At 49.4% G+C, this 17768-nt stretch overlaps 1 protein-coding gene across 2 annotated transcripts; it reads left to right on the forward strand.

Moving 5' to 3' along the window:
• Positions 1-1660: 1660 nt before the first annotated feature.
• Positions 1661-7101, forward strand: LOC133110241 (CDK5 regulatory subunit-associated protein 2-like). 2 transcript variants are annotated; one of them, XM_061220195.1, is made up of 5 exons: positions 1661-4820; positions 5303-5543; positions 5719-5776; positions 6341-6473; positions 6726-7101. In XM_061220195.1, exon 1 carries the CDS (start codon positions 1697-1699, stop codon positions 4448-4450), a length of 2754 nt encoding a protein of 917 aa, XP_061076179.1. In that variant the 5' UTR covers positions 1661-1696; the 3' UTR covers positions 4451-4820; positions 5303-5543; positions 5719-5776; positions 6341-6473; positions 6726-7101. The 2 variants fall into 2 exon arrangements, with proteins under 2 accessions (XP_061076179.1, XP_061076178.1); XM_061220194.1 differs by having other exon boundaries at positions 1661-5543.
• Positions 7102-17768: the final 10667 nt, after the last annotated feature.

Here is a 17768-nt window from a genome sequence, read left to right on the forward strand (position 1 = left end):
GATAACTGCCTCACCCTGGCTCCACAAGTATCCTCCACTGCCAGAACCTGCAGGTTCTTTCTGTATAATATATGCCATATCCGTCATCTCCTGACAGAGAAAGCCACCCAGCTCCTAGTCCAGGCGCTCGTCATTTCCCGCCTGGATTACTGCAACTCCCTCCTAGCTGGTCTCCCAGCGTGTGCCATCAAACCCCTCCAGCTGGTCCAGAATGCTGATCACCAGTCAGCCCAGGTCGGCTCATGTCACCCCGCTTCTCATTGGCCTCCACTGGCTTCCTATTGCCGCATGCATCCGATTCAAGGCCCTAGTGTTGGCATTTCAGGCTGCTAAGGGGACTGCCCCACCTTACATACAATCCTTGATCACTCCCTTCTCCCCAGCTAGACCACTCCGGTCTGCCAGCTCTGGTCGCCTTATGGTTCCCTCTCTACGTGGACCTGGCGGTCGAGCTGCACGTTCACGCCTGTTTTCCGTTCTGGTTCCTCAGTGGTGGAATGACTTGCCTACCACTGTCAGGACAGCAGAATCCCTCCCCCTATTTCGACGCAGACTCAAAACACACCTTTTCAAACTCTGCCTTAGTCCTCCCTCCTGATAAATAAAAATAAATAAAAATAATAATAATAATTGCACTTATGATGATGACTATATGTTCAGAACAGCATTCCATGTGTATTTTCCTAGTTATGGATGTGATGCTTTGACTTGTGGTAGAACCTATGCACTTGTAAGTCGCTTTGGATTAAAAGCGTCTGCCAAAAAAAAAAAAAAAAAATAGTAGTATACAGTTTCAGTGATAGCTTGTCTGGAGTGCAATTTGGGCAGCTTGCATGTTGAACCATGCGTGTTTACCCAAACCTTTATTTGTCTCAAACTGTATGTTGCAGTTGCATCGTTTGTGGTAGACTATCATAGTCTATAGTTATATAGCCATCTAGATAAGTTGCTTGCTCATAATATAGTTGGTTGGCTAAAGTGAAAACTTCGAAAAGTCAAAACATAGTGTGAAGCAGCACATTAAAGTCAACATTTCATAAAGTCACCTGTTCAGCGAACATTTTCTTGCTAGAACTATGTATTCTTGGCTTGGATAATAAGCAATAGTATACTGAGTTTCAGTGATTGCTTGTCTGGAGTACAATTTTGGCAGCGACACGAACAATCAGAAAAAGCCCCCAGAATGCCATTGGCTGTGGCAGTTGGAACCATTTTTCAACCAATGAGCTTTAATTGCTGTACAGCTGTACAATGTTTTGATGCATTTGACAGCCCGACAAATGTACACTTTGAAACCTGAATTTAAACACAGGCAGAGGGTGAGTCAACATGTGAGTGAGCCTTTTTCAATGATAGGAAGAGATTTAAAACTTGTAACTATGTTTTAACATAAAAATCTTACCTATTGCACCTTTAATTGTCCTGTCTGTGATTCATTTTTCTTCCGTTCATTCTTCTCCGGGTTAAAAACAGGAAATGCCAAAATCTTTTTTAATTTTTCTTTATTTTAGACATTAACTACCACTTTACATGACTTAGCTAGCCTACTGCCTTTTAGAATGTGATGAAATTTAATGTTTAATTTCCATTTTAACATTGCTTTCGAAGTGAGCGAGACAAGGAACAATAAGAAGATTCAGAAACTTCCGCAGGAACTGAACTCTGCTTCCGAAGTTGAAGCCTGGCAGCTGTAAGCATGCAGTACGAGGCGTCACAAATATGCAGAAACAAGGAGGAGGAGCTAGCTGCCATGACTTTGAAGTTTGAGACCGGGGGGGGGAAGCTGGCGGCTATGTCAGAGCTGTGTCAGGCCAAGGAAGACAAACTGAATGGCATGACCAAGCTGTACGAGGCTACAAGGGACAATCTGGCAGCCGAGAAGCAACTTGGACAGGAGAGAGTGGAATGCCTCCTGGAGACTGCGTCACAAATATGCAGGTACAAGGAGGAGGAGCTGGCTGCCATGACTTCAAAACATGAGAAAAGCAAAGAGAAGCTGGCGGCCATGTCAGAGCTGTGTCAGACCAAGGAAGACAAACTGAATGGCATGACCAAGCTGTACGAGGCTACAAGGGACAACCTGGCATCTGAGAAGCAGCTTGGACAGGAGAGAGTGGAAAGTGTGTCACAAATATGCAGGGAGAAGGAGGAGGAGCTGGCTGCCATGACTTTGAAGTTTGAGACCGGGGAGGGGAAGCTGGCGGCCATGTCAGAGCTGTGTCAGGCCAAGGAAGACAAACTGAATGGCATGACCAAGCTGTACGAGGCTACAAGGGACAACCTGGCATCCGAGAGGCAACTTGGACAGGAGAGAGTGGAAAGCCTCCTGGAGACTGCGTCACAAATATGCAGGTACAAGGAGGAGGAGCTGGCTGCCATGACTTCAAAACATGAGAAAAGCAAAGAGAAGCTGGCAGCCATGTCAGAGCTGTGTCAGGCCAAGGAAGACAAACTGAATGGCATGACCAAGCTGTACGAGGCTACAAGGGACAACCTGGCATCCGAGAGGCAACTTGGACAGGAGAGAGTGGAAAGCCTCCTGGAGACTGCGTCACAAATATGCAGGTACAAGGAGGAGGAGCTGGCTGCCATGACTTCAAAACATGAGAAAAGCAAAGAGAAGCTGGCGGCCATGTCAGAGCTGTGTCAGACCAAGGAAGACAAACTGAATGGCATGACCAAGCTGTACGAGGCTACAAGGGACAACCTGGCATCTGAGAAGCAGCTTGGACAGGAGAGAGTGGAAAGTCTGTCACAAATATGCAGGGAGAAGGAGGAGGAGCTGGCTGCCATGACTTTGAAGTTTGAGACCGGGGAGGGGAAGCTGGCGGCTATGTCAGAGCTGTGTCAGGCCAAGGAAGACAAACTGAATGGCATGACCAAGCTGTACGAGGCTACAAGGGACAACCTGGCATCCGAGAGGCAACTTGGACAGGAGAGAGTGGAAAGCCTCCTGGAGACTGCGTCACAAATATGCAGGGACAAGGAGGAGGAGCTAGCTGCCATGACTTCAAAACATGAGAAAAGCGAAGAGAAGCTGGCGGCCATGTCAGAGCTGTGTCAGACCAAGGAAGACAAACTGAATGGCATGACCAAGCTGTACGAGGCTACAAGGGACAACCTGGCATCTGAGAAGCAGCTTGGACAGGAGAGAGTGGAAAGTGTGTCACAAATATGCAGGGACAAGGAGGAGGAGCTGGCTGCCATGACGTTGAAGTTTGAGACCGGGGAGGGGAAGCTGGCGGCCATGTCAGAGCTGTGTCAGACCAAGGAAGACAAACTGAATGGCATGACCAAGCTGTACGAGGCTACAAGGGACAACCTGGCATCTGAGAAGCAGCTTGGACAGGAGAGAGTGGAAAGTCTGTCACAAATATGCAGGGAGAAGGAGGAGGAGCTGGCTGCCATGACTTTGAAGTTTGAGACCGGGGAGGGGAAGCTGGCGGCTATGTCAGAGCTGTGTCAGGCCAAGGAAGACAAACTGAATGGCATGACCAAGCTGTACGAGGCTACAAGGGACAACCTGGCATCCGAGAAGCAACTTGGACAGGAGAGAGTGGAAAGCCTCCTGGAGACTGCGTCACAAATATGCAGGTATAAGGAGGAGGAGCTGGCTGCCATGACTTCAAAACATGAGAAAAGCAAAGAGAAGCTGGCAGCCATGTCAGAGCTGTGTCAGGCCAAGGAAGACAAACTGAATGGCATGACCAAGCTGTACGAGGCTACAAGGGACAACCTGGCATCCGAGAGGCAACTTGGACAGGAGAGAGTGGAAAGCCTCCTGGAGACTGCGTCACAAATATGCAGGGACAAGGAGGAGGAGCTAGCTGCCATGACTTCAAAACATGAGAAAAGCGAAGAGAAGCTGGCGGCCATGTCAGAGCTGTGTCAGACCACGGAGATGACACTGACAGACTTGACCTGCCAGTACGAGGCTACAAGGGACAACCTGGCAGCTGAGAAGCAACTTGGACAGGAGAGAGTGGAAAGCCTCCTGGAGACTGCGTCACAAATATGCAGGGACAAGGAGGAGGAGCTGGCTGCCATGACTTCAAAACATGAGAAAAGCGAAGAGAAGCTGGCGGCCATGTCAGAGCTGTGTCAGGCCAAGGAAGACAAACTGAATGGCATGACCAAGCTGTATGAGGCTGCAACAGACAATCTGGCAGCTGAGAAGCAGCTTGGACTTGTGCGTGATACAAGCGAAGAGAACCTGCAAGCCATGTTAGACCTGTTCCAGACCATGCAGAAGAAACTGACAGATTTTACCTCCCTGTATGAGGCTAAAAAGGAAAAACTGGAGGCCCCGGCATGGCTTGCTCAGCAGAATATGATCAGTCTGGAGGCCGTGATGCAGCTCTTTCAGGACAAGGAGCAGGAGCTGGCTGCCATGACTTTGAAGCAAGAGACAAGCAAAGAGAAGCTGCCGGCCATGTCAGAGCTGTTCTAGACCAAGGAAGAAACACTGACTGGTATGAATAAGCTGTACGAGGCTACAACGGACAATCTGGCAGCCGAGAAGCAGCTTGGACTTGTGCATGACACAAGCAAAGAGAAGCTGCTGGCCATGTCAGACCTGTGGCAGAACATGACAAACTTGACCAACCTGTACGAGGCTACAAGGGACAAACTGGCAGCCGAGAAGCAAATTCGACAGGAGAGAGGAGGAAGCCGGGAGACTGTGACGCAGTTCTGCGATCTGCTGGCTACTGTGCATGGGACAAGTGAAGAGGGGAAATTCTTCAACTAAGGTGGTGGCGGGGGGTTCGGGGGGGCCTGCCCATACGGCACTGGCCAGCCCAGACTCAACCACCCCAGAGGTATCAACGCACCGGGGACAGCGGGGTCCACACACACACATACGCACACACTCACACACACACATACACACACTCTCACACATGCACATAAAAACAATCTAAGGGTGGCACACGGCCACAGGTGCCGGACCATCTTCGCGTCCCATATTAAAAAGAGTAGGACACGAGACACCCTCACGCTTGCTTTCACGAATAGAGAAAGTGAAGACAATTATGGAGCCAGAAACCAGAGATTACTTCTTCAAAGCCCAGGTGAACAATAACTATCAGCACAGTGCAATCCATCACATCTGCCCAGTGTTACTTAGGGCAGTTTACCATTGGCCATTTCTTACATAGCTTTCAGAGATTATTAATGCATGCATTTCACCCATTCATTTATGCTTAACTGTTACCGCCAGTGAACCATTGGCTGTCTCTCCTTTCAGAGCACACTAACCGTCTGCAAAATGCAGGATCTTCATTCCTCTTGTTGTCTCCAGGCCGTGGTCCAAGAGCTGCAGATGGCCCTGAAAGATCAGCCAATGGCAGCAGGCAGCCTGCGGAAGACGTGAGTATAGAAGCCAATCAGGTCTACCTACAGTGGTTGTGGTTTAATGCTGTGCTTGTGTCTTATTTCCAGGTTCGCTGAGGCTGTTTTTCAAAAGGTTGCCGTCAAGAGACCTCCAGCCTTCACATCAAGTTCTGGTTTCTCCACAAAGCAGGAGGCCCTCCATGGGAAAAGTGAGTTCTGCAACCTTTTGGTCGCACTATCTGCTACGAGCACACCTCACAATATACAGTAATAGCTATTTAAGATACATCAATGCACAAGTACAATTTTGTAAAAGGAATCTGCCGTTTTCTTATGTAGCAGAATGCAAGCAAATGTTCTTGCAATGTTTCTCTCCTGTTGAAGGAAAGGATCGGGAGCTGAAGCTGATGGAGTCCCAGAAGCAGGGCGGCCATCAGCAGCTGTAAGTGGCAAACAAGATGCCCTGTACATGGAAATGCCAGTTCTGACAGTGCCAGACAGGACATTGATTTGACTGTTCTTTTAAAAATGCCAGTAACTAACTACCGTTATGTCTAGCTATATCATTTATATATAAAGGACATCAGTGTGATCATCAAGTGTGAGACAAGGGGATATTTGTGTATGCCGCTTTTATCCAAAGCTCTGTACAATTGATGCTTCTCATTCACCCATTCATACTCACAGTCACACATACCAACGGCGATTTGCTGCCATGCAAGGCACCAACTAGCTTGTCATGAGCATTAAGGCGTTAGGTGTCTTGCCCAGGGACACTTTGGCACACCCAGGGTGGGATCAAACCTGCAACCCTTCGACTGCCAGACGACTGCTCTTACCACCTAAGCCAATTAAATGACTAATTTAAAAATACTGAATCCTTTGGTGGGAAAAATATGTTTAATTGTGTTCAGCTTCAGGTTTATTTGGGGATTGAGTAGTTTTTGGAATGATAATGATGGATGAATGATGAATGTGTGGTTTGCTCTCCCTGATTTTGTTGCAGGACTATACCTCAGCAAAACAGAGAGCACAGGAGGGAAGAAAGACCCCGATGGGTGAAGGCATTTGGGAATTACCGCCCCAACCAATGGATTACTGATGGACAGGGGAACAACTATCGCTGCAGCCAGGCGCAGGTGAGGAAGCTCTGCCAACATTTCTACTCTGCACTAATACCAAGTGCTGATAGTAACAGAATATAGGGAGGTAAAACAGATAATTTTGTGTTTGTAGAACGCAAATACAGAATGCAAATGGCACACTCTTATCCAGCGTTAAATGCAGAGGTGCAATACAATGTGCTAAATGAGAGCTAATACTGTATTATTCCTTGTGTACATTCATACACATGGGTATGGTTTCACAAACTGCTCCCTGTCTCTCCCCAGATGGCCAGTAGGAGACTGTGGAAGAATGCGGCATAGAGCAGTTCAGGCAACGAGAGTTGGGGCACCACTTCCGGTTGTTCAGGAGGCTCCATTGCTTCCTCCTGATGCTGTTCCTCCAGGGGAAGAGCTGGCTCACGTACAGGACCCCGGACCGGGACCCACACTTCCTCATCTGGGGGCTCCCTCCGGGCGTCGCTCACCGGACAGGCACACAGCTGGGTCCACTCCTCCAGACCTCCTTCGGGCCGGAACACATACAGCGGCCGCTCTGGCTGCAGCTGGCGGACAACAACAAACTGACGGGGAGACCACCTCAGGGCCAGCTTACCTCGCTCCCGGCGCCTGAAGTTCCACACAAGCACCCGGTCCCCCAGCAATAATGGCAAGATCTTAAGCTGCTGTGAATGCCGTTGTTATAAGCCTTGAGCAGAGTGGGCAGGCGCTCCAGCCACCGGCCCTGTTCGCCCTCCTGGGATCAAACCTGCAACCCTTCGACTGCCAGACGACTGCTCTTACCACCTAAGCCAATTAAATGACTAATTTAAAAATATTGAATCCTTTGGTGGGAAAAATATGTTTAATTGTGTTCAGCTTCAGGTTTATTTGGGGATTGAGTAGTTTTTGGAATGATAATGATGGATGAATGATGAATGTGTGGTTTGCTCTCCCTGATTTTGTTGCAGGACTATACCTCAGCAAAACAGAGAGCACAGGAGGGAAGAAAGACCCCGATGGGTGAAGGCATTTGGGAATTACCGCCCCAACCAATGGATTACTGATGGACAGGGGAACAACTATCGCTGCAGCCAGGCGCAGGTGAGGAAGCTCTGCCAACATTCATACTCTGCACTAATACCAAGTGCTGATAGTAACAGAATATAGGGAGGTAAAACAGATAATTTTGTGTTTGTAGAACGCAAATATAGAATGCAAATGGCACACTCTTATCCAGCGTTAAATGCAGAGGTGCAATACAATGTGCTAAATGAGAGCTAATACTGTATTATTCCTTGTGTACATTCATACACATGGGTATGGTTTCACAAACTGCTCCCTGTCTCTCCCCAGATGGCCAGCAGGAGACTGTGGAAGAATGCGGCATAGAGCAGTTCAGGCAACGAGAGTTGGGGCACCACCTCCGGTTGTTCAGGAGGCTCCATTGCTCCATTCCCTGATGCTGTTCCTCCAGGGGAAGAGCTGGCTCACGTACAGGACCCCAGGCCGGGACCCACACCTCCTCTTGTGGGGGCCCCCTCCGGGCTTCGCTCACCGGACAGGCACACAGGTGGGTCCACTCCTCCAGACCTCCTTCGGGCCGGAACACATACAGCGGCCGCTCTGGCTGCAGCTGGCGGACAACAACAAACTGACGGGGAGACCACCTCAGGGCCAGCTTACCTCGCTCCCGGCGCCTGAAGTTCCACACAAGCACCCGGTCCCCCAGCAATAATGGCAAGATCTTAAGCTGCTGTGAAAGCCGTTGTTATAAGCCTTGAGCAGAGTGGGCAGGCGCTCCAGCCACCGGCCCTGTTCGCCCTCCTGGGATCAAACCTGCAACCCTTCGACTGCCAGACGACTGCTCTTACCACCTAAGCCAATTAAATGACTAATTTAAAAATATTGAATCCTTTGGTGGGAAAAATATGTTTAATTGTGTTCAGCTTCAGGTTTATTTGGGGATTGAGTAGTTTTTGGAATGATAATGATGGATGAATGATGAATGTGTGGTTTGCTCTCCCTGATTTTGTTGCAGGACTATACCTCAGCAAAACAGAGAGCACAGGAGGGAAGAAAGACCCCGATGGGTGAAGGCATTTGGGAATTACCGCCCCAACCAATGGATTACTGATGGACAGGGGAACAACTATCGCTGCAGCCAGGCGCAGGTGAGGAAGCTCTGCCAACATTCATACTCTGCACTAATACCAAGTGCTGATAGTAACAGAATATAGGGAGGTAAAACAGATAATTTTGTGTTTGTAGAACGCAAATATAGAATGCAAATGGCACACTCTTATCCAGCGTTAAATGCAGAGGTGCAATACAATGTGCTAAATGAGAGCTAATACTGTATTATTCCTTGTGTACATTCATACACATGGGTATGGTTTCACAAACTGCTCCCTGTCTCTCCCCAGATGGCCAGCAGGAGACTGTGGAAGAATGCGGCATAGAGCAGTTCAGGCAACGAGAGTTGGGGCACCACCTCCGGTTGTTCAGGAGGCTCCATTGCTCCATTCCCTGATGCTGTTCCTCCAGGGGAAGAGCTGGCTCACGTACAGGACCCCAGGCCGGGACCCACACCTCCTCTTGTGGGGGCCCCCTCCGGGCTTCGCTCACCGGACAGGCACACAGGTGGGTCCACTCCTCCAGACCTCCTTCGGGCCGGAACACATACAGCGGCCGCTCTGGCTGCAGCTGGCGGACAACAACAAACTGACGGGGAGACCACCTCAGGGCCAGCTTACCTCGCTCCCGGCGCCTGAAGTTCCACACAAGCACCCGGTCCCCCAGCAATAATGGCAAGATCTTAAGCTGCTGTGAAAGCCGTTGTTATAAGCCTTGAGCAGAGTGGGCAGGCGCTCCAGCCACCGGCCCTGTTCGCCCTCCTGGGATCAAACCTGCAACCCTTCGACTGCCAGACGACTGCTCTTACCACCTAAGCCAATTAAATGACTAATTTAAAAATATTGAATCCTTTGGTGGGAAAAATATGTTTAATTGTGTTCAGCTTCAGGTTTATTTGGGGATTGAGTAGTTTTTGGAATGATAATGATGGATGAATGATGAATGTGTGGTTTGCTCTCCCTGATTTTGTTGCAGGACTATACCTCAGCAAAACAGAGAGCACAGGAGGGAAGAAAGACCCCGATGGGTGAAGGCATTTGGGAATTACCGCCCCAACCAATGGATTACTGATGGACAGGGGAACAACTATCGCTGCAGCCAGGCGCAGGTGAGGAAGCTCTGCCAACATTCATACTCTGCACTAATACCAAGTGCTGATAGTAACAGAATATAGGGAGGTAAAACAGATAATTTTGTGTTTGTAGAACGCAAATATAGAATGCAAATGGCACACTCTTATCCAGCGTTAAATGCAGAGGTGCAATACAATGTGCTAAATGAGAGCTAATACTGTATTATTCCTTGTGTACATTCATACACATGGGTATGGTTTCACAAACTGCTCCCTGTCTCTCCCCAGATGGCCAGCAGGAGACTGTGGAAGAATGCGGCATAGAGCAGTTCAGGCAACGAGAGTTGGGGCACCACCTCCGGTTGTTCAGGAGGCTCCATTGCTCCATTCCCTGATGCTGTTCCTCCAGGGGAAGAGCTGGCTCACGTACAGGACCCCAGGCCGGGACCCACACCTCCTCTTGTGGGGGCCCCCTCCGGGCGTCGCTCACCGGACAGGCACACAGGTGGGTCCACTCCTCCAGACCTCCTTCGGGCCGGAACACATACAGCGGCCGCTCTGGCTGCAGCTGGCGGACAACAACAAACTGACGGGGAGACCACCTCAGGGCCAGCTTACCTCGCTCCCGGCGCCTGAAGTTCCACACAAGCACCCGGTCCCCCAGCAATAATGGCAAGATCTTAAGCTGCTGTGAAAGCCGTTGTTATAAGCCTTGAGCAGAGTGGGCAGGCGCTCCAGCCACCGGCCCTGTTCGCCCTCCTGGAGAGACCCCAGGAGAGACAGCAGGGTTTGGTTAAACCGCTCACAGGCCCCATTGCCCTGCTGGTGGTAGGGGATAGTGCGGATCTTAGTGCCCCCATAGAGCTCACAGAATGATGCCGCTTGGCGGACATGGCGGGCCTGTACCTCTGGCTCGGGCTCCACTGCCAGACGCTGCGTGCCACCCTCAGGGGCAAAAGCACCTGCCACATTGGCCCATCTACCAGGGGTTCACCGCCAGCGCAGGATAACCTCCACCTTGTTGGCTCCCAGGTGGCCCAAGGCCTGATGGTACCACTGCCAGACGCTGCGTGCCACCCACAATGGCCCATCTACCAGGGGATCTTCCAACAGGCAGTACAGGATCTTTCTTGCAACTACCTTCAACCCACTCCCGCCACTACATGTGGGACTGGTCGGTTCTGCAGCGGGTACAGCAAGTGTAGGAGCGGAGGTTGGCCCCACCGGAGGAGGGTAGGTGGTGGAGGGAGTGGGAGCAGTTGCGGGTAGAGGGGGGGATCCTGTAACGCCGGTCGGAAGATCCCCTGGTAGATGGGCCACTGTGGGTGGCACGCAGCGTCTGGCAGTGGTACCATCAGGCCTTGGACCACCTGGGAGCCAACAAGGTGGAGGTTATCCTGCGTTGGCGGTTCTACTGGTTGGGGTTGGGGAACGATGTCAGGCAGTGGAGGCCGAGCCGGAGGTACAGCCACCCCTGGCCCCCCTCTCCACCTCCGCTGGAGGTTGTGGCCATGGACCAGATTGGTGCAGCACTGGGGGTGCCCCAAACAGCTCCTCTCAGACCGAGGAGCAGCCTTGGTGGCGTCATTCTGTGAGCTCTATGCGTGCACTAAGATCCGCACTATCCCCTACCACCAGCAGGGCAATGGGGCCTGCTAGCAGTTCAACCAAACTCCCCAGGAGGGCAAACAGAGTTAGGGTTAGGGTTAGGGTCAGAGTTACTGGTGGCCGAAGCTCTGCCCCAGGCTTATAACAAAAGCATTCATAGTAGCAGCAGCTTTGCTGGGGGACCAGATGCTGGTGCGGAACAAGGTAAGCTGGTAAGAGGTGGTCTCCCTGTCCGATCAGCTGCCGTCGGTGTATGTGTTCAGGTCCGAAGGAGGTCGGGAGGAGTGGACCCTACACTGCGTGCCTGTCCGGTGGGAAATGCCTGGAAGGAGTCCCCAGACGAGGAGGAAGCCAAACGGGAACTGGAAGCAGGACCGCTGACGTGGGCCCTGGGCTGGAACCCGGTGTGGGTCCTGTACATGAGCCAGCGTTTCCCCAAGAGGAACAGTGTCAGCAGCAGCCGGAAGTGGCAGGAATGAGGAGCAGTTTTGGGACACGGAGACGGTCCAGCAGCTGTGGCTTAGATTTGTTTGTGTGCGTGTGTGCGTGTGCCTGTGTGTGAGTGTGTGAACCCCCCTCTCCCCGGTGTGTTGATCCCCATGTGGCCTAGGGTTATTCAGTGGGTGGGGCCACCACACAAGCAGGGGGGTGATGGAGATGGGAGAGGGGGTTAGAGCGGGGCGGCTGCCCTGTCATGAGCGGTTTTAAAAATTGTATTAAAGACTCTGCTTACCTTATCCCTGTCCTGGTTGTTTGTGGTGGGTGGATTCCGGTACCTGTGGTAGCGGGGTAGCAGGGGAAGCTTTTGCAACTCCTGACCCTCCGACATATGCTCACTACAGACTGCTAGTCTAAACCGTGTATGCTCACTACAGACTGCTAGTCTAAACCATGTATGCTGACTACAGACTGCTAGTCTAAACCATGTATGCTCACTACAGACTGCTAGCCTAATCCATGTATGCTGACTACAGACTGCTCGTCTAAACCATGTATGCTGACTACAGACTGCTTGTCTAAACCATATATGCTCACTACAGACTGCTAGTCTAAACCGTGTATGCTCAATACAGACTGCTCGTCCAAAACCCCTCCACCCCTGCTCCTCCCTCATGTTTATCAGACTCTTGTATCTGGGCAGCATGGTGGTCCATATACGGTGGTGTGGATAGCACTGCCAGATCACAGCAAGAACATCCCGGATTAAAATCCTTACAAATTTTCGCTGATTCTGCCCAACAATGTTTTTTCAACAGTGGTGCTAAACTCCACACTGCTATTATTTTGAACACGCCCATTTGCAAATTGTGTGATTTCAGTCTGACAGCCACTACTTCTAGATATAACAGCCTCTCCATTAGCAGCCAAAGAACTGAGAGGGCCAGTACTGTTATTAATCCCTCTGTGCTTAAAACCGTATTAATCAAATTAAGCCAATTGTGTGCTGGCCAAACCATAATGCCCCTAATTAGACTTAATTATTGAGATTCCTAACTTCAGGTGTGCGCTGCGCCTAATGGAAAAAAGGAAAAACAAGGACACATCCACCATTTCCACAGGTGACTCACCTGCTTGGCGCTTTCGCACAGAGTTTAATTTATTAGGTTTAATGGATATAAAAGAAACAAAAGAAAACCCAATAGGGTGTTAGGTCATTGTTCTACTACGTGCGGCCACTTCCCCGAGTCACTGACCGGTACCTAGGAACGACGTGCGGCAAGCATCAACTTTTTTCCCCGAAGCAGTAGGTCTGACTGTTACCATAACCCAATTTCAGTTTGCGGTCACCCTCCCTTCCATCAATTCGGAGCCCAACCTACATCACCTGTGGAACGGGTCTGTCCCACTGCCTGACGTCACAGCAGCAAGTGCCAAAACTAAACGAAAACAAGGAGCGTCAGTGTGTGTAATTCCTTGTCGTGATCAGAATACAAGTTTGCGATACACATTTCCATGTTTTATTTCTACAGCATGTCAAAAGAGTTTCCATATTGTCTCTTTCATTTACAATATTATCAAACAATATCAGCCTGTGGACAAGATTTGTTTTTCTTGTCAGTAATAAAAGAAGAAGACACTCAATAGCACTGGCTTGCTATGAAAGGAAAGCAGGAAAGTGCACTGCACTACGCTCCGTGCCTGTTCCTTCTGTGCAGCGGGTACAGCAGGGGTAGGAGTGGAGGTTGGCCTTACCGGAGGAGGGTTGGTGGTGGAGGGAGTGGGAGCAGTTGCGGGTAGAGGGGGGGATCCTGTAATGCCGGTTGGAAGATCCCCTGGTAGATGGGCCACTGTGGGTGGCACGCAGCGTCTGGCAGTGGTACCATCAGGCCTTGGGCCACCTGGGAGGCAACAAGGTGGAGGTTATCCTGCGCTGGCGGTGAACCCCTGGTAGATGGGCCAATGTGGCAGGTGCTTTTGCCCCTGAGGGTGGCACGCAGCGTCTGGCAGTGGAGACCGAGCCAGAGGTACAGGCCCGCCCTGTCCGCCGAGCGGCGTCATTGTGTGAGCTCTATGGGTGCACTAATGTGCGTTATGTGTCCGCCCTCACCTTCTGTCGCCCGTGCATTCATTATTTCACTCATTCATTTCACCTGTGCCTCGTTTACCTGACGCCAGTTTCATGTGCTCTACCCTGGTCAACCAACTCAAGATTCCCACGTCACTTCTGGCCACGGCCCTCCAGACCAACGCCCTCAATGGCGGAAGTTGAACAACATCACCTCTCCTGTGGGGAACCTGGTCTCGGGTAAGCACCGAGAGGAGCTGTCCTTCTACGCCAGGGGTCGGCAACCCTGGTCCTGGAGAGCCGCTGGCTTTCGTCTCCACTTTAAAATAAGCAACCGATGCAGACCCAAGAAACCAGGTGAGGTGAGTTAACTGTGTAATCAACGGCTTTCATTGATCAATTAATGCCAAGTAACAACGAAAGCCAGCACACCGAAGGACCTGGGTTGCTGACCCCTGTTCTACGCCACAAAGTCTCCTGATGTCCCCGTGGTGTTGGGTTGGGCCCTGGCGTCGGCGGCGCGACCAGCAGGTGGACTGGGTCTGAGGGTCTCGTTTCCTGTCTTCACTCCGCTTCCCGAGTCCCCCAGCTCTCTTCCTCCGCAGCGCCGCTGCGACTGCGTCATCAACCTCCACCCAGGCAGCACGGCCCCTGGAGGCCGTCTGCTCTCCGTGTCGCACCTGGGAACAAAGCCACGGAGAAACACATGAGTGAGTCATTCGCCGGAGGCCTCATCCCACCCTCTTCTTCACCAGCCAGGGCCGGCTTCTTTTTCCTGGAGTTTCTTTATCGAAAAGCTAAAATGAGGCTGAAGAAACAGGGAATAACTACCAACTGGTGCCAGCAAGAGCCAACTTGCAGAATGTCACAAATAACCTTCTTGGCAGTGTCAGAGCACACACAGAGGTTACCTTCCCAGATGTCCTGACACCACGTGCTAGCTACACTCCATGCCTAGGAAGAAAAACACACACAAACGCATGCACGTCGCACTGCAAATCGCACATCAGGTGCAAACGCATCACTACACAGCAGGATTTACCCACTTGAAACACCACATGCAGTGTGAGATGGAGCACTATGACCAAGCCCTGACTAAATGCAATCGACTTGTCCTCCAAAGTTTATTGGTCCACTTAATAAAGACAATTTCAAGGGGCTGATGGATAGCTGGGTGGCACAGATGGTGCAGTGCGTAGCACTGCTGCCTCACAGCAAGGAGGTCCTGGGTTCGAATCCCGGTCGGCTGGGGCCTCTCTGTGTGGAGTTTGCATGTTCTCCCCGTGTTCGCATGGGTACTTCGGTTTCCTCTCACAGTCCAAAGACATGCAGGTTAGGCTGATTGGAGAGTCTGAATTTCCCGTGGGTATGAGGGTATGAGTGTGTGAGTGAATGCTGTGTGTGCCCTGCGATGGACTGGCGACCTGTCCAGGATGTATTCCTGCCTTTCGCCCAATGTATGCTGGGATAGGCTCCAGCCCCCCTACGACCCTGTTCAGGATAAGCGGGTTCAGATAATGGATGGATGGATGGATGGAATATTCTATAAAAACGCAACAGGGGTGTCTCGGTGGCGCAGCCTGTAGAGCACTGACCGCATGCTCGTTGCGAGCCGCGACGTCGGCGGTTCGAATCCGACCGTCCGACATTTGTCGCATGTCTTTCCCTCTCTCTCGCTCCCATTCTTCCTGTCTCTCTATACTGTATACTGTCCAATAAAGCTGAAAAAGGCCTAAAAAATATCTAAAAAAAAAAAAAAAACGCAACAGGATTCAACATTACATTACATTAATGGCATTTGGCAGATGCTCTTATCCAGAGTGACATACAACAAAATGCATACCCATAACCAGGGATAAGTATGCTGAAAATATAATTTCAACTGGTACCTGTACAACAAAGATAAGGACTAGGGCCTATTTGACCATACCGCAACACGCAAATGTATGAATAAACTACTTACCTAGCCAAACAAAACTAGCAAAGGTATCATCCTAATGAGAGAAGTAAATAACACAGGTAAAAACAACAGTTAATCACATCATCAACGGGGGGGGGGTAGGGAGGGTGATGGGTAATGTTTAATTCCGATAATCCTGATCGATTAATGCTTAAGTGGAGTTGAATATAAATTACATAAAACACACGCCTTTGATGAATCCGGCGGAATTTGTTTGTTAGGTTCCAATCACCTTTGCACACAGATTTCCAAAAATATTGATAAATGGAGCTGGTAGTTATAAGTGTTTTGCGATGGGATGGGCAGAATTTAAAATTCTGCTGTGGGATTGGTCACTTTCTCTTTGGGGACCATTCTGGGTCCTGCGTTACGGCAGAGAGAAGTACATTAACTGGTTATGGCCTTTCCCCCCCTCCACTGGATTACATGGGCAGTTATGTTGACGTTGATGTTGCCAGGATGAAAATCATGGTGTCCAGTAGGTGGCAGTAATACACTTTGCAGTGTTTGGTAAGCCAATAAGACATGAAAGAAGAAGTAAAGTAAATAAGTACTTCTGGTAAAATAAACAACGAATCGCGGCATGACGCAACTCTACCCACCGCTGTCCATACAAATATTTCAAAATTAAGGTACGGAGCATCATTGGCTCATATATTAAATTAAGACATATTTTTGAGGAAGGAATGGAATTACACTGTGCTGTCATTTCAGAACATACTGTGAAAGTAAAACAAAAGTTATTCTCCAAAATAAATTGAACTATATGAAGAGAGCACTGTAGAAACCAGTTGAAAGACTTTAACCCTGAAAATGACATACCCAAAATAAAATGGTTACTGTTCTTGAACCTTTTTGATTACAGGTGTATTCTTGGGTTTGGAATTATTGGTTTGGAAAATCAAGAAAAGCAGAATCTTGTGAGTGGGTGCTATAGTTGTAACTACTTTACTTCATTTTGCATTCTTATAAAAAGTCGATAGCCTTATAGACACTAAGATTGATGTCCAGGTGGATGGATGTCAAATGCTTTAATTTGACGTTACATTCTTTATTTTTATTTTTTGGATATGTGTCAGACTACTTAGTTGGGGAAGAGAAAGAGACTTGATTGAAGCGCAGAGCCCAAGTAACAAGTTTGAAAAGGGTGTATAAGGAAAATAAAGTGTATTTTATTGTTTTGGAATCGGTTCTTAAGTATATATACTCAATTTCAGTTTTCAAACTTACAGTTTCCAAAAGTCTCATCTCAACACCATCCTACTGAATCACACTGCAAAGAAAATCGGTATTATACATACATACAATACATACAAACCTGGTATCACCTGCTGCTAACCCTATATTTACACAATATGATTATCATTTTAAACTCAGTCATTTAAAGGAAGGGAAGCGACTACTATATATATTGACTGTATTGCAGTCGGGAAGAAACGGTGGCCCGTCCTGAATTATTAACAAGAATGCTAACTGCTGAGCAGATCAGTTGAATTACTGGTCGCTTTAGCTGCCTCGTGGGTCTGTTGTGAAGAAGGAGTGACCAAGTGCATGCCAGCAGCTGTAATTAGATTTAAACCATTTGCTTGCAGAACCCGCCGCAGTGTTTTGCTTCCTCAATCAGCCTTAATCAGTTCCTTTAAGCATAAGGCAGCGTGGAAAAACCAGGGTTGTTTAAACCAGACTGGTGGAGCGGAGTGAACACAAATCATATCACATGAGGTTCTGCATTATGAATGAAGTTGTGTGAAGAACAGCTGAGCCAACAAGCAAGGACTTCCAAGATAAGGTCCGAACAATAACCTACAATTTGAATACAATTTGGGGGGGGGGGGGGCACATATTAATTATGGCTGGTGCCCCAGGATTACTTAGTTTGGACAAACACCAGCAACAAATGGACAGATGTCAGTCAGCCTCCGTCTGACGAACCAAGCCCCAACAATTCACACCTTTCTGCGGGTCACAGCTCTATTAGAATAGCCTGACAGCCCAGGGCATTGAATGCTGAATGGCATGTATTTTAGGCATTCAGAAGATAAGTATTGT

The sequence above is a fragment of the Conger conger genome, chromosome 14, assembly GCF_963514075.1.
Source record: "Conger conger chromosome 14, fConCon1.1, whole genome shotgun sequence".
NCBI lineage: Eukaryota > Metazoa > Chordata > Actinopteri > Anguilliformes > Congridae > Conger > Conger conger.